General features: G+C 36.7%; 1 protein-coding gene across 1 annotated transcript in view; it reads right to left on the minus strand.

Moving 5' to 3' along the window:
• Nucleotides 1-665: 665 nt before the first annotated feature.
• TM9SF3 (transmembrane 9 superfamily member 3) overlaps nt 666-22,663 on the minus strand; it is a 36,053-nt gene continuing 14,055 nt past the window's right edge. The window contains exons 4-14 of the mRNA XM_010000789.1: nt 21,457-21,534; nt 20,478-20,609; nt 19,780-19,946; nt 17,099-17,193; nt 15,051-15,181; nt 9,235-9,374; nt 7,276-7,344; nt 7,035-7,181; nt 6,552-6,635; nt 6,371-6,447; nt 666-2,012 (exon numbers count right to left, since the gene is read on the minus strand). Of these exons, the coding sequence (XP_009999091.1) occupies nt 1,945-2,012; nt 6,371-6,447; nt 6,552-6,635; nt 7,035-7,181; nt 7,276-7,344; nt 9,235-9,374; nt 15,051-15,181; nt 17,099-17,193; nt 19,780-19,946; nt 20,478-20,609; nt 21,457-21,534 (1,188 nt within the window). The 3' untranslated portion in view covers nt 666-1,944. The remainder of the gene's footprint in view (nt 2,013-6,370; nt 6,448-6,551; nt 6,636-7,034; nt 7,182-7,275; nt 7,345-9,234; nt 9,375-15,050; nt 15,182-17,098; nt 17,194-19,779; nt 19,947-20,477; nt 20,610-21,456; nt 21,535-22,663) is intronic.

Raw genomic sequence — 22,663 nt, forward strand, 5'->3', positions numbered from 1 at the left:
TAGCAGGATGCATTGCTTCTCACTATTACCTGCCTACCAGCTCAGTTTCCTCAGCCTCCAACCTGACCCTGCCAAAGCACAGTTGTTTCTTATTGTGGTTTCTGCATTATCAATATCTTTTGTAGAGAAACAATTCAGTTCTAATCAATACAAATACTTTGCTAATTTTTTAAATTCAGGAAGTTGCCTTCTCCATGGCAGGTGCTCTATTTCAGACAGCCACACTGATTAGAACATCCCTATATGGCAGATGCCTCAAAAACCCCTTAAAATAAATCAAGCTGACTGGCTCTCAAATCTGTCACAAGCACATTCAGGACATTTCTAGCTAAATACAGTGCATAATTAACAGTCATCTGAGAAAGACATAACCTTTATTTGCCCATTTATTGCAGTCCACACTTACCCCCACCTTTTTCAGTACACTAGCTGGATCACAAAACAGATTTCTCCACAAACACTTCAGCCAAGAAGAATCTTTTTGGCCTGGTCATCCACTTTGGGGCTGTACTGTACAACATAGTTGTAAGTAAATTCTGAATTCAAAGCATGAGGTTTTGATACTTGAAAACCATACTAATATTGTAGATAGAAACTGGCATTTAGCAGTATTGCCTTTTCAAACATTTTCAATTGCAAACTCATCTATTTTCACAATCAGATAATTTTTGTCTGAAAAGTTTATTTTAGTTTTCTGAACACTCTAAAGCAACTGTGCTTTTGATGTTACACAAGTGTCCAGACAGGATTAACAAAAATTAAAATGTTCTAAATTACAAATTGAATTTTTTGTAGGAGCTTAAGAAAGGAAATAGAACAGAAAAGCATGACATACACACATTGTGAAGAAACCCCAACTTTTCATGCAATGGCAGGCAAGATGTAAAAAGCCACCCAAATTCACACATTTTTACACCGAATCATCAGAAAAGTACTCTGTAGTAAATCTGTACATCCAAATACATTTGGAATCTACACCTAAGTTACATTATTTAATGTTATATACACTTATTACCCCTTGTATAATGCCTAAAGGAAAATCTTCATTCAAATCCAAACAAAAAAAATAATGCAAGACTAACTTGGAAAAAAGGAGAATCACTTTAGACATTCAGTTAAAATGTTGGTTTTGTTTTAATCTAGACCTCAAAGTGTTTATTAAAAAACAAACATTCCTCTTCATTTAACATTTTGCTTTCTAACTGTACAGTAAATTGCATTGCAGAGAACACATCCCGTCTTCAGACTGTATTTTCTTTGGATGGATTTAAGATGTAGCTGATATTACTTTAAAGATAAATAAAGGGAAATTGGTCCAACTAGAACAATAGCTGATATATTACATGCATATGGGGGTTTTTATATATTTTTAAATTATTTTTTAAACAAATGAGTGTAGAATATAGTTGGTATCGCAAATAAACCAAAAAGCACCTGGAGTCAAAATACAAAACATACCTCCCGTCCTGGTAATGGCAGTAAAAATCAGAAAAGTAATCTTTCTGGAACGGCATTTTTATATATAGAAATGTTAAGTACCAGGAAGACTACCAATCAAGTAGTTTTAGCAGCCAAGTTTCCCTCTTTTTATTGAATGGAACAAATGCTTTAAATAAACTGTTTGTCCTCTTCACTGAAGAGAGCTAGTCTATTCATCTTTAATGAGCTAGGCTTTTTGTTTTTTGATATTTTTTTGGGGGAAGATTAGCCACGTACTGTAGTAATGCCTACTGCATATAATCCAAGCATTTGCTGTGAACAGTTGGAGAAAGCAGTCAGTAACAACCTAGGATCAATGAAATAGATGTTACTTTTAGCCATCCACAAAATGGAGACCCATATAGTGCCCAGTGTTAAAACCCAAATCTCTTCTCGCGCTTTTTGTTGTGCAAGTTCATCCCCGTGAAAACAGGAACTGATCCATAGTTCAATTTTCTGATTTTCTTAGTCAATTTTCACATTAGTGTAGATTTTACGAACAAAGGCACTTGTTCCCATGTAACCAATAGCTCCTGCAAAATAAACAAAAAATGATTAATATTTTAGAGAGCTCATCATGAAAACAAGACAGCAATATAAAGCATGCACACTTTAACAGAGACAGTCACATGAAGTACACACTCTGCACACAGAAAATTATTTACCTGCAATACTTGTTCTCAAACTCTAATTATCCACTCTCCCAGTGAATGTCTGGCAAGAACGTCCCCAGCCTAGCAATCTAAATCCATTAAGCCATCTTACCAAGAGGCCATGCTCACTTGGCCTTGATAAATATAGCAGCCCCCCTACTGCGACCAATAAGTGGGTCCTTTTCCGAACAGAGGGTAAAAAACATACAATCACCCACTCTGCAGGGAAGGTGGATGGGAGGGCAGGTTTTTATTATAAGTTACATGCCTTCTGGATGAGTATTTTATTGGCAGATGGCTTTTTTCTTCCCACAAGGCACAAATAATAAGAGGTCCCCATCTCAGGAGTCTTAAACTCCAAGGAGGTCTGTATGAGGAGATTAAACTAGTAGCAGTTAGTAGTTAAAGGAAATTGCAACCTGTGGTTTTCAAATTAGTACGAGTCATGAGCAGAGTAGGCATTGTCACAGCAGTAATAAAAGAACAGGCAACAGTTTATGCTAAACCCAAAATACTGCAGGACTAAGGACATCTACAAAAATAAATACACTGAACAAAGATCTGTTCTCAGAAAGAGATCCCGCAATGTAACTGGTCAAACCCAGAACCTCAGGTTTGCCAGGCTCAGTAAAATACTGTTGTATCTACAGGGAATACCTTCATCTTTTCCAAGCAAAATGAGAGTAAATCAGCCTTGTGGAAGTCAAATTGGCTAATCCTCAGGTTAGAAGAGAAGTTGAAAAAAATCAAACAAGAATTGGAGACAGCTGCTGTCAGGTTACCAGAATAACACAAAAAATACAGGAAGAAAAGGACAGAGAAGTCAGGGCCTATAATACACTACAGAGAAGACAACTGCTAATATCAAAAGTCTGGATGCTCAATAAAGAATGGACCCTAAACAAAAAAGGTATTTTTGATTTCCTGAAGCAATACAAAAAAGCCCAGAAGAAAGCATAAAACATTTTCAGTGATCTGGGATGCACCAGATCTGCTCAAGAGGTGTTAAATATAAAAGCCTAACCAATGCTAAAAATTTTCTGCACTTTGTTTTTCAATAAAAATATAAAGCTTTATTGCCTTTAGAAATGAAGGCCACACAGGCCTGCAGCTACCATTGCTCACTAGTTTTTCAGAACTTGAAGAGTTATTTAAATCCTGGGAACTGATCGGATAAGTCATGAGGTCATCCATTAAACTCTCACAAAATTTTGTTTTTTAAGACTCCCAAAAGCCCAACACTCCTATCTAATCAGGAAATATGCACAAGGCAGACCTGATGCATCTTCCCAATGCTATCAGTGAGGTAAAGAGCCTGTGGAGCCAGCAAATGAAGAATTTATATTACTAACTTGGACAAAATACAGCACACATGAGATCAGGTTGCTGCCTGCAAACCTTGAATGTGTTGGGGAAGAGCTGGCCATTCAAGGAAAGACCAGTACAGCATTCAGACCCAAGCAGGGGCTGTGCAGGAGGTGAAGTGAGCTTGGAGTCATAAAGAACACAGATTCTTCTATCAAGGTACTCATCTTCTGTCTTATGCAGTAAATACAAAAAATTCAAGACTCATGTTTTTTCCTGTTAAAGCAGACACTGCCAACAGATCCAATGCCCGTTTTAATTGCTAAATTCAGATACATTCCAGAACTTGTTTTTTGAGGATTCTTCTAGTGATGTGATGTCAGATATCACAGATTTGGGATAACAAAGCATTAATTGTGTTTCATTTGAGAGCTAGAGAATGTATGCATGAGATGGAAGTAAGGGGGAGGAACAGAGAGTAGCAGTCACATAGAGACCACAAGCTCTCAACCCTATGAACAAATCATAACCTATTCTGAATCACTGGAGCCCTAGCCATGAAGGCCACTAAGGGCCAATACCTAAGGCATGGGTTAAGCCTCAAGGCTACTTCAAAGGCACGGGACTGGGAGGGGAAACTCTGGACAGCGAGGACTAACGAATGTCCTCCTGAAACAAATGCACAACCAGTTGCCTCATTTGAATTAAACAAAACAAAAAACCCAAAAAACCCAACTTAGGAAAGAGAATTAATTTATTAAACAACTTAATAGATTATATTTATAACTTCGTTATGGCCTATATAAGTTTAGCAGAATAGACTGTGTGCCTATTTCAGCCGAACAAGCTCTTAAATAAAGAGAATAATCCTAATAGTGAGGAAAAGCAATCACAAAACACAGAAAGACTAATTCCCATCTATTTCTTCAAACCAATTAACACTTAATACAGCTGTGACTTTGAAAGCACAGAATTTTTTTAAAAAGCTCTTCAATCACATTTACAGTATTCATCTAGATGTTGAAGTGTGGTATTGCAAGAAGCCCTTCTATACTACCTTGCTTCTAAGCTATCCACTGAGTTGGGGAGTAAGTTTTGTTCTTTTCTGTCACTAAGAAGGAAATGCAGAGTTCAAAAGGTTTGAAAGTTCCCTACTGTCCAGTCCCAGAAATGACATGCTCTGCAGAGGTCAGCAGACTTTGTGGACCAAAGCATCCCACTGTGTAGGATATGAATTTGCTAGGTACTGTCAGAGGAACTAAAACCCAAGTCAGATGATACAAACCTACGGAGAGTTTCCCTGTGGCTGCTTTGGACCCTAACTAGTTCCTCTCACATCCAACTGTGTGATACTGAAACACTTGTTGGTGAGAGCCTCCAAAACATGGCTCTACCCACATTTCACAGGAGACGTAATCAGTAGCACATACACTGCATAATTCTTTAACACAAATGTCTTTGTTAGACCTCAATGGCAGCAAGTTCCTTAGACAAATGCTTTTTGACAGGGGATTGTTTTTTTTCTTCCCTTCACATGCTGAAAATGGGAGTTCTCAGTAAAAAGGAATGTCACAGCTTCTCTTCCAACACACTTAAAAAGACAAAAAGAAATCTCAAGAGAGCTGTGTAAATGAAGTTTAATGTGTTAAAGTATTTTCTGATTTTGAATATTTTGGATTTTACTCTAAAATTCCATCAAGCACTGTCCTATCATGACAAGAAAGCATTCAACAATCTTCCTTATCCTTTTTTTAAAAAACATTTTAATTACAGAAACTAGTGGACAGGCTTGGCTTCTGCATCATAGACTTTTTAATCAATACCAGCCTGAGCACTTTAAAAAGAAAAGATTAGAGCTGAAAAGTATAAGCCTATTAAAGAAAAAAAATGGCTGCAAGACTACCAGAACAGCAGGGAAGTGTTGCAATGTGCCAAGAAACTGATGAAGCAAGATTAGATTGTATGAGAGTGCAGGGGAACAGGTACTCAGCAGTTAAGAGATTATTTCCCTCCTCTTTTCATAAAGCACAGTAAAATCACCCATGCTCTTGGAGTATATCAAGAAACGTGTACTTCACAGAAATAAGTTCCTGTAAGACATGATGCAAATCAAATACCTAACTCAAAGAAAGCCTCCCATTAGAGTCTACATGATCACTCACTACTCAAAAGGTCATAAATAAGGATCTCACACAAAAAGTAACATTATAAGAAAGTGCAAAAGAAGCACGTAGCACTTCTGGAAAGTCATACAGCAAAGGATAAAATTATAGCTAACAGCTCAACAAGTATATTTGACTTTTTCAGATGAGCTCCATGCCAAGAACTACGTTTTGTTTTGGGTTTTTTTCCCCCTACATATTTGTCTAAACACTATCTTAAAAAGGAATTAAATCCAGCCACACACAGAAGCACTCTGCATTCTCCTCACCTCTGAATACTCCAATGTTTATTTATCAAATGCTAACCTGAAGTGTCAGTCCCTTCTGTTCTTGTCACTCTCATACATACACGCCACAAGATACAAATGGTAGTGTCATCAGCACTGTGATACCATTGATGCCTCAATGGGTATACCTAGGTCCTTGTGTTGAAGCAACACTAAAAAGTGCAAAACAAAATACTCGTGCATTTCCACTTAATTTGAAATTTGTTTTGCAGAATTTTTTTCTGAATATTGAGTCTTTCAAGCTTGCACTGAGGGTGAAATCCTCTGCACAGTACATAAACTATCTTCATATCAGAAGACACAGACACCTCCTTTATTAGGTAGGAAGCAAGCATAAGCAGAGAACTCTTTTTAGAAATGGTAAGCTTTTTTGAGCATATTTTACAGTCATACACACTCCACCACCAAAACCGCAGAGCTAAAATCAGAAACATGACAGTCTGAAAAATTCTCATAGAAATCTATCAATATATTTGAAACTTACCACACATGATTCCCAAAGCTGTGCTAAATACTGCCATATAACCAAAGTAAAATGATGTTTGAAACAAGCCATACATCCTGAAAAAGAAAGAAATTTATTATATGCATTTTCCTCAGTTTCTCTCAATAAATTATTTAGCAATGTGGAAATGTGATACTCAAGCAAGAAAACTACCACTTACTTTGTCTTGAAAAAGTAGTAGTAAAAGGAGTACATGTAAACATAAATTGCAGTTGATGCCGCAGAAAGAAAGCTTGTCCACTGCCTGAAAGTAAACACATGTCCATCATCTATCTAACAAAAAGGCTTCCCAAGAAGATGCACAATGCACTAGAACTCTACCCTGAAAACAAAGCATCCTGGTTCTACAGGCTTATTTAACAAAATCTACATGTTGTCTGCTACAAATGACAAAGCTTCTATGGCAACAACTACCACTGATACCAAATGATGACCCTTCTTCATATTCCCATCTGCCTTGACACATACATTCATGCACAGATGCACATACACACAGAAAGCTCCTGTACAGAAAGGATCCCAGCATTTTTTCCCCTACAGCTACAATCTGGACACTTTGAAAAGACTCATCTAGACCAAACAACATTACTTTTCTATAAAACTCTCACAATCTGGTTAACTATGCAAATAATGCACTACTTACCACCTGTAATCCTCTGCATTTAGCAGGAAATATGTACAAACAATAGTCACACAAACTGTCACAATACAGAGGATAACCAGAACCAACATCATAAAGCCATAAACATAGTAGATCTTGTAAGCCCAGAATGAAGTAAAAATGAAGTACCTGAAGAGAGTAAACAAAATATGCAGATGATTTTGTAATTGAACTTAATTCATTATACTCTTACATAAAATTGGCAAATAGCTGAGATACTCACATTTCAATAAAAATTGATCCAAAAGGCAGGATTCCACCTAAGCAAACAATAACAGCTGGTTCCATGAACCTGAAACATATTAAGATTGGTTTAAGGAAAATTAATCTTTCATTAATAAACATATCAAGACATAGAACCAGATAAGCAAACATAAGTCTTGCGCCTATCACCTACAGGCATAAGGTTAGGCATCCACCCAGCCTTAAACACTACAGAAAGAATCTCTGTTGCCCAAAAGGGCTTAAGCAATCAGGCCCCATAACATGCACTATCAAATGAAGGCAGATAAAACCCAAAGCTGTTCATGGCTCCAAATACAGCAGAAGCACAAAGGAAATTTTGCAGGGTAATGGTTATATAATTAAGAACCAGCTTTTATTTTTGATGCTATCCTGAATCATGAGTCTATGGCCATAAAGGAATACTGAGCTACCTGTAGATGATACTGTCACTTACTAAAGGTGACCTCTATGTAGTCCTTGCAATGATAATCAAGCTAGTAACCAGTGATTTAATTTGCAGCTTCTTTTATTATTTATAGGGAGACTTGTCTAAGTTGACAGTGTGCAATTTCATCATCTTCAAGAGAAGTATCTCATTTCTTTTCATCCGTCATACTGATCCAGAAAAATCCCTCAGATTCCCAAGATACAGGTCACAATATAAATCAAATCCTACCATCTGAGCTGCACAACCCACCACTAACAAGAGACTAAGTGCACTGCACTTTCTGGATAGCGTGGGTGTACACGTTTCAGTGCTCCCTTCACTTTGTTCCATTCCTCTGAAGTGGGAAAGCAAGAAAAATCTATTTAAAAAATCCTCTGAGGATATTTTCATTTCCATAGCTTGCTGCTTCCATCTCAGAATTAAATTAATAGGAAAAAGTGACTGCATTCATGATTTTCCAAAAACTCAAGTCTACTTTTTGAGACTAGGCATCTACTCCTATATATTAACTTCAAAAAAAAAGATTTATTAGCAATTTACACCATATACCTGGAGTATTTTAGGCACTGTGCCATCAACAAAAGTGCAGAACTGCAAGCAACGTTGCAAGCTTCTCCCCACCATCACACTGAAAATATGTCTCAGCTTGTATATGGAGACCATTAAACAGAACAGTTCTGCCTCCAAGGCACATTCAATCCTAAATCTGTAAGAGGCATTAACTAAGGAGGAAAGGTTTAGTTTCAAGATACCCATAGAGGAGAACTGGGTTGGGACCATCCCTTTTACATAAGAGACTGAAGAGCATTTCAGGCCAAATGTCAATCAGTGATCCAGGACTGTAAAATCTGCTACAGCTATTAACCATTAACTGTACTTGTTTTTAATCAACAGAAAAATCATACTAAGCACATATCAGTGAAGGTGATTTTCTAGACAAAACTAAGTTTAAAAAAAAAAGTCACTCTACAGCAACTAGTCCAGAGAAGGGCCATGAAGATGATCAAAGGGCTAGAATACCTCCCTTAAGAAGACAGGCTGAGAGAGTTGGGGATGTTCAGCCTGGAGAAGGCAAGGCTCCTGGGAGACCTTACAGTGGCCTTTCAGTACCTGAAGGGGCTACAGGAAAGCTGGGGAGGACTTTCTACAAGGGCATGGTAGAGACAGGAAGAGAAGGAATGGCTTTAAACTGGAAAAGCGTAGTTTTTACATTAGCTATTAGGAAGAAATTGTTTAGTGTGAGGGTGGCGAGACACTGGAACAGGTTGCCCAGGGAGGCTGTGGATGCCCCCTCCCTGGAAATGTTCAAGAACAGGTTGGACCTGGGGAAGCTGGGCTAGTGGGAGGTGTCCCCGCCCATGCAGGGGGGTTGGAACTAGACGATCTTTAAGGTCCCTTCCAACCGAAACATTCTATGTTTCTATGAAAACTTTTAATGATCACATCTGAAAAGAAATTTTAAATGTTCTGAAGTGAATACATCTCGTTAACATTCACATAGGTCTTTACCATTTTTTCTCTGGTATAGGACGAGGCACTGCATTGACACGACATGGAAAATTAGGCTGTCCTGACAGGTTTCGGCCAAGAATAGTACCAACGAGGTTCAGTGGAAGAATGACAAAGAAACAGATGCAGCACACTGCCACCTGTAAGCAAAAAAATTAATAATTTTCAAAAAGCAGGTATAAGACAACAAAAGAAGATAACCAACATACCCTGTATAAATTAGTCTTTAGTAGTTAATTGTTGTACAGTCATAACCCTAGTTATGAACCATTAGTCAACATAAACAAATATATGTTGACTAATGTAATTATTATTATTACATTGACAAATGGAAATTTCCTGAGAAACTGCCTAGTAAACATTATTAAGAATCTTTTCTTGCATCAATGGAGAGAACAGAACCATTACAGATTTTTGGGGTTTTTTACTGTTTCAATCTAATCTTTATACTCAATACATTGGAAAAGAATGAAATGGAAATCTTCATGGTACTTCTTCACTGAAAATTTTGTCAGCTTCTCTTCTACCAAGACAGTACATTAAAAGAAGCCTATTTCATTTTGACTGTTGCCTTTTTGTTGTGCAAAATATCTGATTTAGTTTGCAGGTTTTAGTTGCCACAGAAGAGACTGTTAACCTCACCAAGTCTGCATGCTTTCTAACCCCTTTTTGTTTTGTTTTGATAGGGAAAGAATATTCTATTGCCCTTGACTGAATGTGCAGAATTCAGTTTCCTTGTTTGAAAAAAAACATTGTCAGGAGGGATGTAATTTATGTTCCAGTGCCATGTGTTTCATATTTTCTGACAACTGTAGATTAAACTTCATTCAAAGGTGATAATTAAATTTTTTATGAGCATATCTAATATTAAACAGCTACTGGTGGGCTATGGTGCCTTGACTGCTTAATGCACAAGGGAGAAAAGCAATAAAAATTAACTGTCAAAGTAACAGCTTGATCTCTCCTGTCAGCTACCAAAACTGCACTCTCAGTCATAAGACTCTCCCCCCATATAGAGGTTACTGAATCCGTACAGTGAAATGGTTTTCTGTGCGTCATCTGGCCAAACATTATACAGAACAAGAGCAGAAGGCTTCAAAATTAAGTGTTGTTATTTTTATTACAACTAAGTTGTTAATCTAGGGTGCTGCTCTGGGTAATAAATTTAGGCAGAAGCATTAAGCTGTATCTATTTTCGGCAAAAATTAGGTTTTTGACTAAGAGTTCCACAGTCACTTTTCAAGCACTCTGAGGAACCACCCTGCTGAATATATATACCTAGATTTTTTTCTATCTGTAGGTAGCCCTATCTGGCCCAAGGTTTGAAAATCTTTGGCATGACCAGGTCCTCTGGTCTCAGTGGCAGCCAATACTCATATCAACTTAAAGCTGTCAGGGATGGCTGCAGCCTGGATTAAGCTATCTGTTGGAGGAAACACTTTTTTTCTAGCTGAAATAAGGCACAAAAGATGCAAACAACAGGGTCTCAATCCCAAGAGAAATTCAGTGTGCATAACCTTATTTAATTAAATCATTAAAAATGCATACTGGAAACGTTAGACACACAGGAAGCTACTACTCAAACAAAAACACTACACCTTAAGCAGTTTAATGGAGATGCACGGATTCTGCAGCCAGAATATTACAATAGTCATAGTAGTCTTAATGGAAATCTTTAAATTATGTATCACACACTGAGAATATTCTATTGCCCTTGACTGAATGTGCAGAATTCAGTTTCCTTGTTTGAAAAAAAACATTGTCAGGAGGGATGTAATTTATGTTCCAGTGCCATGTGTTTCATATTTTCTGACAACTGTAGATTAAACTTCATTCAAAGGTGATAATTAAATTTTTTATGAGCATATCTAATATTAAACAGCTACTGGTGGGCTATGGTGCCTTGACTGCTTAATGCACAAGGGAGAAAAGCAATAAAAATTAACTGTCAAAGTAACAGCTTGATCTCTCCTGTCAGCTACCAAAACTGCACTCTCAGTCATAAGACTCTCCCCCCATATAGAGGTTACTGAATCCGTACAGTGAAATGGTTTTCTGTGCGTCATCTGGCCAAACATTATACAGAACAAGAGCAGAAGGCTTCAAAATTAAGTGTTGTTATTTTTATTACAACTAAGTTGTTAATCTAGGGTGCTGCTCTGGGTAATAAATTTAGGCAGAAGCATTAAGCTGTATCTATTTTCGGCAAAAATTAGGTTTTTGACTAAGAGTTCCACAGTCACTTTTCAAGCACTCTGAGGAACCACCCTGCTGAATGTATATACCTAGATTTTTTTCTATCTGTAGGTAGCCCTATCTGGCCCAAGGTTTGAAAATCTTTGGCATGACCAGGTCCTCTGGTCTCAGTGGCAGCCAATACTCATATCAACTTAAAGCTGTCAGGGATGGCTGCAGCCTGGATTAAGCTATCTGTTGGAGGAAACACTTTTTTTCTAGCTGAAATAAGGCACAAAAGATGCAAACAACAGGGTCTCAATCCCAAGAGAAATTCAGTGTGCATAACCTTATTTAATTAAATCATTAAAAATGCATACTGGAAACGTTAGACACACAGGAAGCTACTACTCAAACAAAAACACTACACCTTAAGCAGTTTAATGGAGATGCACGGATTCTGCAGCCAGAATATTACAATAGTCATAGTAGTCTTAATGGAAATCTTTAAATTATGTATCACACACTGAACAACTAAAGCAGTCACAACTTATTAAATGCCAGAATTAAGATGATCCCTTCAAATTCAACCGTGCTGTATTTTGTAGAAATTCTGCAAAAATTCTGCAATACTTAGTATTTCTGCATAGAAATATCATCACACTTCTCATAAACATATATGGAGTAAGGTAAGTCAAGGTGTTCACCAGTAACAGGATATACTAAACAAAATAGCCCAAAAAATCAAATTTGGGCTTCAAAAGAACAAATAACTGAACAGCACCCACTGCATTTCTATAAAGGTGAAGAGATGAGACAAAAAATCCAGACCTTTAGATCTTCTTCACATGCTTGGGAGTTGAAAGCTTTAAACCATTAAGTTTTTTAAAGTTTGCATATTTGAATAAAATCTGTTGCATTCTTTACTGCATTTTGCAGGGAAGGGCAGCAGAACAATATCCAAAGGAGGAGATTAAGTCTTTGTTCAGGCTTATGGTGTATTGCACTACAGGAGGTTTGACACTATAGGTAAGATGTTTTGCATGTGTATCCAAAGGCAGAGTCCCAAGACTGAGGAATGATTTCAGAAACATGCTTTGGATCTTCCCAGTCCCTGCCACATCTTCAAGAAGATCCCAGACATCAGGAATGACTTCTACAAGGTGAATGAAGCTTTGAAGTCCAAAATAAACAGCAGTGACAGTGAGGTGTATGAATGTACCTAAGAGCCAAATCAATCTGAGCATTTCAAGACAAAATGTAGAAGACCAGATACTAGGTAGAGATCAAAGAGGCACCAACTTGGATGTCTTGGCTTTGATACCATCAGCTGCCCTTGCTTAACCTGTCTGGAGGGAGGAATTAAGTTATAGAGAGGATACTATCTAGTGGTTCACTGGAAAGTGGCAATGCAAAACAGGCAAAGCACAGGATAGATATCATATTTAAGCATTGCCTCTTAGCAACCTTTTCACTCAAAAACATTTTTTAGCAACTCAGTTTCTGCTTTGTCCAGATTTACAGTAGTCAAGAAGAGGTGGTAACTCTTGCCAGCAACTTAAATCAAGGAGGGTGGTTTCAAGACATGCAAGGGTAAAGGAAGAAATTTCTGTGTTCCAGTACGTTTAGATGGCTAAGGTTTTATTTCGCCAAGAAGGCAGCAGCAGCAAGTTTGCACTAGAGAATTCTAGAAGCTTCTCTATATTGAAAACAAAGGTGAAAATACACAAAGGTATCTTATCCATAAAGCCAGAATATTTCCCAGGGACTTCAACCTGAAGCATAACATGGTAATTTCAAACAATTTTAATTTCCCTCTATAAACCAGCTCCATTAGTTGATCTGAAGTCATTAGAGCATTGCTTTTTCTGATGAAGTTTCCAAGTCATAATCTGTTCCTGCCAGAAGTCTGCTAACTCCACTAAAGTTTATTGCTACAGTCATAATAATTCAAACACGTTCATAAAACCTTGAGATCATTAAAATCACTGTGTATAGAGAGTCCTAACATCCTGATTAAGTGATCCCTGAAGATTTATATTCCCATTTGCTTTTGCATGTACCTATTTCCATGATCTTAAAATACAAATCAGTTGAGCTGATTTACAAGACAAACTTCAGCAGGGGTGGAATTCCTTTCCCTCAACATTCCTGGCTTCCAAATGGGAATACAAGTGAGAAATATGATACCATAAACACTTGCTCAGCAGTAAAACAGAGGTGCTTCACACATATCAAAGATCAATGTTGTAAACTTTTCTGACAGTTTTGTGTATGGCTACTAGCTTAGGAAAGAAAAAACAATACAATATTCTTTTGGGGCACCGGCCAACTGATATAAATGTACCCAAATATAGAATTTTAGTCTAATTTCTTGAGGAAGAAAACCAGAAAAATTAAGTGAGCAGTTTAGAAACACATTTAGCTTGATACTGCATTTAGTAGTTTTATAACAATGAATGAAATGTAAGAAGTTGGTATGTAGGCATGCATTGAAAATACTACTAGTAAGGAGGCGACCAGAACCAGCAATTTACATGTAATGACTCCTCCATCACTAGAAAAGTATTGAAAGCTTTTACTACCATTTCTGATTTCTACCACATTCATTCACCAACAATGTGTTCTTCATAAGTATTTTCAGTCACATACTGCATTTTATTATATCCCAAATAATACAATTTGTAAGACAGAACTGGTGATACTAAGTTTTATTTTGTGGTAGACTTAAACTAAGAAGAAATCCAAGGCTACTCAAACATCTCTGAATAGATTAAACAATTTAACATCAGAAAAACTGACATGCAAAGAAGGGATCTATACAAAAAAAAGTTAAATCCCAAGATCTCCTATAGATACTGAAAAAAAAAAGGCCTTCCTGTATTAACATAATTTTTAAGTTAACAGTGCTAATGCATAAAATTAGATAAAGCAATTTTATAGTGCATATTAACAAAAAAATAAATCTTCTCTCAAATAATAAACTTCAAACAGAATTTTCCTACATAGTATTCACAGGATTATTTGAGGTAACTTGAAAGGGCTGTGACAACAAACAAATTCCTGACAAAAGCCACAAGAAACAAGAACAATCACCATAATTAAATAAGAAAGTAACCCAATCAGCACTGTTTTTCAAGCGATGTGGCTAATACACAGATACAACACCATAACTGGATACTAAATGCCACTTCAGAAAGTGAGAACAGTTTTTTTTTTCTGTCAAGTCAGATCTCTGGACTTCTCATCTCATATTCTTAGTTCATCTTTTATTTTTTCTACTTGACTGCAAATATTTCGAAGTAGCTTTCACCTGGAATCCTTCTGTATTGCATTTTAGCTTATAACCAGTTTGCACTGGCAATCCAGAAGAAAATTCAACCTGCTAACTTCCCATGTTTTTGTAACACTAAGCCTGAATACAAAGCAGATGTGTCATTTTAAGCAGAGATGGCTGCTGTTGGCATCCAGCAGCTGTTGCTATTGTGATTTAAATGAATTATACTTGAAGAACTTCAAAACCCTCCCAGAATAAATGTCTAACTAAGAAGTTAAAGCCATGAATCACAATTGTATTTCGACTAAAAGGTAGTTTTCCTGTGTCTACAGTGATGTTCCAATTCTCCAGTAAAATGACTCACCATGGTTCCAAAGGGTATAGCTCTTGAAGCATGATAATAAATGGCAATGAAGTTAATAAAGAAGGCAGTTCCACACACCATTGCAGGAATAAGGAAGGCTCCAATGAACATCTGCTTTATCCATCGCCTTCCTGTAAGAAGGGACATTCCAATGCACTGGTGAGATAATTTTTTAAAGAAAATACAGTATATCAGCAAGCTCTACAGAATTTAGATCTTTGACTTCTCCTCCACATAGGTGAAAGGAATAAGTAACAACATACAACATTGATACAAAAGCCAAGAGTCAACTGACAGTTTCATTTGACTCCTGGCAACTCACAAGATGCAGCACATTAATCAATTTATTAGGCCAGCTGAAAAGACAAAAGGGACACAGCGTGAGAACATTTCAGCTGAAGAATAGCATATGCTGACTAAGCCAGCCAAAGAAACTGGGGTAGGAAACTTAAGTGTATATGTAAACTGCAGATTAGCAGACACAGAGATTGAAGAGCTGGCCTTGTGTAGAGCCTGCTCACACACTGAGGGCACACGAGACCTCAGCACTACTCCCAGGACAACTCAGCACTACAGCTGCTTTCAGGCAGCACCTGCTCCAGGTTGTCGTGACCCAACTAAGCTGACTTCAGACACTGAGGTTGCATTAAGGGACTGGCTATCCCTGGTATAAAGCAAAATGTATTTAATACACAGAAAAATTGAACTCAAACATCTTCAACAGCAAAAAAGACAGAAGAAAAGTGATTTCCAAACCCCAGGCATAAAGGGAACAGCAACACTTGTTAGCAGTTATTACTAGGTTTAGAGCTCCCTGAGGAGCTCAAAAAAACAGTCTTGGGTAATACCTTAATCATTTTCACTGTCTGTATTGCCTTTATTTTCGATGCTGTTCCATACTGTCTCTATTTCAATTTAATACACCACAGATGCGTCTGTAATATGCACTAAATAAAAAACAGCCTAAAAACTAGCATATGCCTTTCAAGACCATCGTATGTGTTTTCACCATAAGCAAACATAATCAACATTTCACAGTTTGATGCATGTTTGATCTGTAGAAAAAAAAAAGCAAACCTAGCTCAACTGCACAGCACGATCCATTTTAGAACAGCAACCCTAATTTCCCTAGATCTGTTTTTCTATAAATGGCTAGGTTTATACACAAGCCACATGAAAAGAAACATCTAACCTGCAAACTCGAAGTACATTAGAGTGCAGTTGGGACTGAATACTGACAAGTACATCATGCTGAAAATACAGAAATGTTCTTTTGCGAACTTACCAGAATTATTTTTTCTAAAGCACTGCAGAAGATAATAGATATCGATTACTCTTTCATTGCAGCATAGGGAATGGATGAAGCTAGTGGACTGCAAGGATGTAATTGGTCATAACTCGGAGACATAGTGGGGAGCACTTGAAGACAGCCTGTCCAAATTTGCTATGTCAAATTTATTTGGCTTCTGCTCTCTACTGATACTCATTTTGAATTTGCTAAGTATAAAGTAGAGCACATACTAACAAGTAGAAAAACCTTCTTTAAGAGATGCTATGAACAGTCTTCCCCACACACAAATAATAGTCTAGTAAGTACAGCATACTCATCCTTCCTTGTTAGTAAACATAACCCCTTGGAGCTATAAATATAGGAGGGCTATGTAAGACTCATCTGGAGAAGATGGCATGAGCTGTTTAACAGAATGTTACAGAACAGGGAAAGACTATAATACTGTCAGGATGTCACAAGCCAAACTATATACAAGAGCATAACAAGCTACTCATAACATATAACTGTTGACAGTTCTTTAGCTCTTACTACTTTTAAATTAACCAAAGACTTCAGCTACCTTTAGCTAGAAAATGCAGCCAATACCAAGCATATATGAAAATAATATTCAAATATTTGTAGTGTATTAAACTCCCATATTATTTCCATCTGAATGGCCTAACTCCATGGGGCTATTTCCACATTGGTGAAAATCAGAAAATACTAACATCTCCATTCAACAACACAATGAGAATGCTAAAAAATGAAAACAACTTACCTCCTTGTCTAGCATAAAGACTTCCTCCAAAATATCCATTCACTGGTGATGTTGCAGCATAAACAAATATAGCTGTACTAAGCATTGATCCTCTCCTACAAGAAGTTATTTTTTTGATAAATGAAACAGAAAACCAAACAATATTAGATCAAAAGATTACAGTAAAACATGTACATTCAGCAGAAGCAGCTATTTAGTATCATGTAATTTAAAAATTTTAGAGTGCTTAAATTGTAAAATCTACATAAGAATGAGAACTCTTTGTATCCTAAACTTCAGGATAAGTGTAATTCAATCTGTGAAACAGAGTTCCAGGATACTACATTCTTTCCTAATGTCCATTTATTTTCACTGGAGTACAAAATCTCACCTCTGATCAAAATACTCTCACATTTGGATGTGTGTTGTGAACTATTTACATGACATACATTAATTATAAGGCTTAACTATTGCAGATACAAAGTACTCTTTGCTTAACTGAAAGGACATTATTAACAAAAATATACTGAGATTGTGAATTATTTTTCTGCTACCACACAGAAATTAACTTTTAAGATCGAAAGTGTTCATCTTACAGAAAATTAGAAAACCTGATTTAGAAACTATAAATACAGTGATGAAGCCACAAATCAGCAAGTAGACCTATCAGAAGAGTGTAGTCATTTTTAAATTATCACCTCATTAAATGCTACAGTACTCATTTTAGCATAATTTTTCTAAAATTTTACAGGCAATGCTAATAATTTTAAATCACAAAAGCTATCTCCAAATATAATTTTTTAAAAATCATATCTAAGAATAGCACGATATAAATGTTATTAATGAACAGAGCTGTTTCCTCATGTCCCTCTGCTACTTTTTAATAGATAAAAGCAGTAGAAGGGTTTCAGCTAGCTTGCTGTACTATCTTTCAAGTTGATTGTTCTGAAAGGTTCCAGACTTTGTCTTCTGGCTTTTGATGGACCATTTCTGGACACGCAGCCTATTCAAAGAAGTAATCTTTACCATAATGGGAGCATTATGCCAATGTTTTCCTCTTAAAAAAATAAGCAATAGTTCCATTTTAGCAAATTACTTGTTAGACAGAAACTAATGTTAACAGTTGCCCTAACTTAAATGAAATTAAGAAACACATGCAAAACTCCCGAAAACCATGCACAGTCTGAAGCTGACCCATGTAAATCCAGGCTGCCTGTAAAGCGACCAGCAGATGTTAATCTCAAATAATATCAAGATTTTTTGTTCTTGAGTTTACTCACTTATGTTTAAAAAATTCTAATGGAAAAGCTTCTTAACACACAAACCAGTATTAAAAAATAGCTGACATGGTCAAATTTCACTGAGAGATTCCCAGTTGGCATCAGCTACATAATCCCCAAGAGTTTCAACAGGCTTGAAGAAAGCTCACAGGAAACCATTCTTATCATGCTGGTTTACAGCCTTTTTCACTCACATCACTATTTTTCTGAACATAAGAATTTTCTGCACCAGGTTTGGTCAAATGCTCTGTTCTGCACCCATAATTTAGTTCACTTTGAAAGTGATATAAACGGTAATGCAATAAAAGACTAAGTACACACAGTTTTTAAAATTACTGTTCTGACACAATTTGCAATTGCTATTACTAACATATAGCTTCCCTACATATTCTGAAACTATTTCATTCACTCCCTTAAAGGGCTGACATGTTATAGAATTAAAAATTTGTATGTAAGTCTATCTAGAAATGTAACTATGGGATACAAGAGTGAAATAGCACCACATGAAAAACAAAAATATGCCAAGATCCTGGTACTACAGAGTGGCTTTTTAAACTCACCATTGAAAGGCAGCTAAATTCAAAACCAAGAGCTCTCTCTAGTGGCACATTACAAGCACTACAACTTAATAGTTACAGGTGATATTCAAGGAAAAATATAACACAGATTTGAAATTTCAGTCATTGCTTAAAACAAAGCACTTTTAAAAATAAAAATAAACCTCTCAGTATCCAAAATACAATCACTAAGAAACAGATTAAGTCCATCCAGGACACCAAAAAACTTCAATAGATAAAAGGTAAGGAAGAAGACTCGTTGAACCACAAGTGGTTTATTAAATTTAAACTGGAGTACATTTGTTTTAAATGAATTCTCCCCGGTCAGGACCACAGCCTACCTACTGCTAGAGGTTTTACAGGCAACACCTGCCAAGCAGTATGTGCTAGAAAGAACTTAAGAAATTGAAACGACTTTTGCCTAAGATTGGTTTAACATTGTCAGCAGCAAATAGAACTATTCCCAGCACAGCACACTCCCACTTTAGTCTTTACAGGACAAAGGGATGAAAAAAAAGAAATACAGGAATATCTTGTCACTCCAGATGAAACCAGGAGTGAAGTATGTACCTTTTAACATTTATTTCCCATATAATCTACCCATGATGCTGCAAAAATGAAGCTACAGTTTAATAATAATTCATGTAAAAAGCAAACATTAAACCAGTAAAATTAAAGGAGACCAACTCACATTATAAGAGTAGAACAAAGTTTCATTACAACTTAAAAGCACCCTTCTGAATACACCTGATCATTTGCTAAAGACTCTCAAACACTTTTTTTCCAGGCCAGTTGGAACATTCATTTATACTATTGGGTTTTTTTGTTCATATAAGCATATCTATGTGGAAGGCACTGCACTTACTCTGTGTATAAATCTTCTATCATCGCAACAACAATGACTATGAGAGACACAGCAAAAATTTGACAGCCAGAACCAATAAGTGATGAAAATATCAGAGGATGACTGGATGGTCTAAAAACATCTCCATGGACCTGCTTCCACCCATACTCATCACCTAGATCTCTGTCCTAGGGAAAAAAAAATAATTGTAAAGACTAGTCATGACAACTAATGACAAACACACAAGCTAGTCATAAGTTAAAGTTTTGATTTATTAAAGCAACTTCAAGTACAACTATGCCTTCTCTCCCGAATGCATCAAATCTAGGAGAAAAGTTAACTTTTCAGATGCTTATGAAGACACCAAAAATTACTACTTTATGCATGATGCATCAAAATCTATCATATTTCGGCTGCCCCTTCCCCGGTCCCTAAAATCCTCTAACATGCTTGGGAGTACACAAAGGCTTCTAGTACACACTCAGAACGGACCTCCTTTAACCTAAGTGTGAATTTGAAGATTAACACAGTGACTATAGACAGAATTCTGGGTTGCAACCTAAAAGCATGGTACAAAGAAATAACATTTTCAAGATACACATGCAGCCATTTTGTGTCCAGTTGTGGAAAGCTATTCAGAGCTGCTAACACAATGACTATCCAAAGAGAAAGAATAAGCCTTAATAGATTTTTTTTAAAACCATGAATGCAGATCTTACCATGTCATCCATTTCTTCCTCCTTGCTGTATCTTGCATAATCTTTTCGCAAAGTTCTCATTAGTATCATAGACACTAGGCCAACCAGAAAGATCACCATCATAAAAGAATTGAAAATTGAAAACCAGTGAATCTACAAAAAGAAAACACATTCCTAAGGTTTAGAACTGTAAATGTGTTTCAAATTTGTTCCAATAAGGATAAACTGTTGCCTAGCAGGACAGATTGTCAGCACTAGCTGAGTAACACTACAATTGTAGAAAGCCCCACTAAAAGTGGCCTTTGAAACATGCTACACACAAAGATTTTCAACAGCCAAGCTGCTCATGACGAAGTTATGGCAGCTCAGTTAAGCACCAGCAAAGTTTGAACAACTCGCGATGCATGCTCCCTTGGTTTAGGCAAGGCAACACTATGTGCTGCTGCTTTCCCAGAGAAGAGGTTTAAGTAGTGAAAGAGATGTTCACAGCCAAAAAAAAAAAACAAAAAACAAAAAAAAACCCCTTGCTCAATATATTACTCCTCAATATACTACTCCTAAGGATCTCCTAAGGAGATCACAACACTAAGTTTAACCATCACAACTGATACCACCACCTGGTTTAGGCTAATGCTTTTGCTTTGCATTTACTTCAGTAAGAAGTGTATGTATGACCAATTGCAATTATTCAGCTTACAAGTTGTATGGTTGTGTCCCTGAAACTTGCTTGCTTACAATCATGTGAATGTATTTAACTTGAACTTCCCTGTATTTGCTGCAAGCCTGAGACTGCCTGTAGACATTTACTGAAGCACTCTACAGGAGCCATCCTATTTGAGCATTAGAACTATCACTTAAAACCTACAGTCCTAGACTTGCTTGTCTCATTGTCTCTGAACAAGTGGGACATCTAAGAATTCAAAGATATCATCCAAAAATTCCATTACATCTTCTGAACTAAAGCAACCATTCTGAATGGATATTTTGTAGGGCTACATACCCTGTGCTGAAAGAAAGATGGGTCAAGATACTTGTCGAATCGGTCTTCAAACTTTACATCTGATTTCTTCCATTTCACCTGAAGTGAGAAAAATTTACACTTGAAAAGTTCATTATAATATGCTCACATGCAGAAACCCAAAATGCATTTTAAAAGTTGTCCACTTCAGTTGTTTTCTTCAATATGAATCAATGTTTCGGCAAAAAACCCCAGACGGATTCTTCTTAAAGACTGATACCTACATGTTAGACAGAGAATGGATGCTACTAATCTTGCCTCACAGATCTAGTCTTGACCATGCCTATGAACATGGAAGACTGATTGTCTTGCACTGCCTCAGCTCTTGCTGTCTCTATGAGACTAAACAAAGATGAAAACTTCTAGTTGTCAAATAACAAATCCCTTTAATTATTATAGAGGGAAGCTCATAAATACTCATGCTGAAGAAGCCAAACCCAAAATCCATCAGTGATCCTATTTTTCAGTTTTGTCAAATTAATAGGTCAAAGATCATGTTTTTTTCCACAAATGATACTTGTAAACCAAAGAATTTTCTTGAAATATTTTTAAGCAATAACTTTGAAAAATCCTCCCAAATTTGCTTAAGATTTCAGAACAAAGGTTAGAGGAAAAAAAACATGTTTAAATATACTAAGGAATGATGAGCCAGAAAGCAGTGGAGTCTCTCCAAAGATTTTTGCTGACAGCACATTCAGTTTTCTCAACATTTCCATGTGTTGCATTGTATGAAGAGAGACTTGTGGAGAACATAAGCAGAGTTCACTGAGCGATGACAACACTGTCTACTTCTGCTCCCCCAACAGCAGCTGAGATCTGTTTGGCTGCCATGCACTCAGATTGGTATTCAGTGAAATCATCTGTATCTAAATTTTCTGAGTGCAGTGCCCAAGAAAACAGATGCACTCTAGCAGAAGTAAGGGGAAATTAGAAGATGTAAGAGCACATTTAAAACAAATGTCGATAGGAAAGAAAAGGGCATAAACTGGCTGGCTGGAAGGGAACTGGATAAAAGGGATCAAACTGGACCCTAGAAGCCAGACATTGAAATTTTAAAAGCTACAAGCTAAAAGCTGCTGCCTAATATCAGTAAAACCACAGGATTCTGTAATCTAGACACTTAATTGCCAATAAATAACTCTGAAACCAGATGGGGAAGTATGCATTTATGGTCATATTATCACAGAGT

This window comes from Chaetura pelagica, unplaced genomic scaffold (assembly GCF_000747805.2).
Source record: "Chaetura pelagica isolate M959 unplaced genomic scaffold, ChaPel_1.0 scaffold166, whole genome shotgun sequence".
Classification (NCBI taxonomy): Eukaryota; Metazoa; Chordata; class Aves; order Apodiformes; family Apodidae; genus Chaetura; species Chaetura pelagica.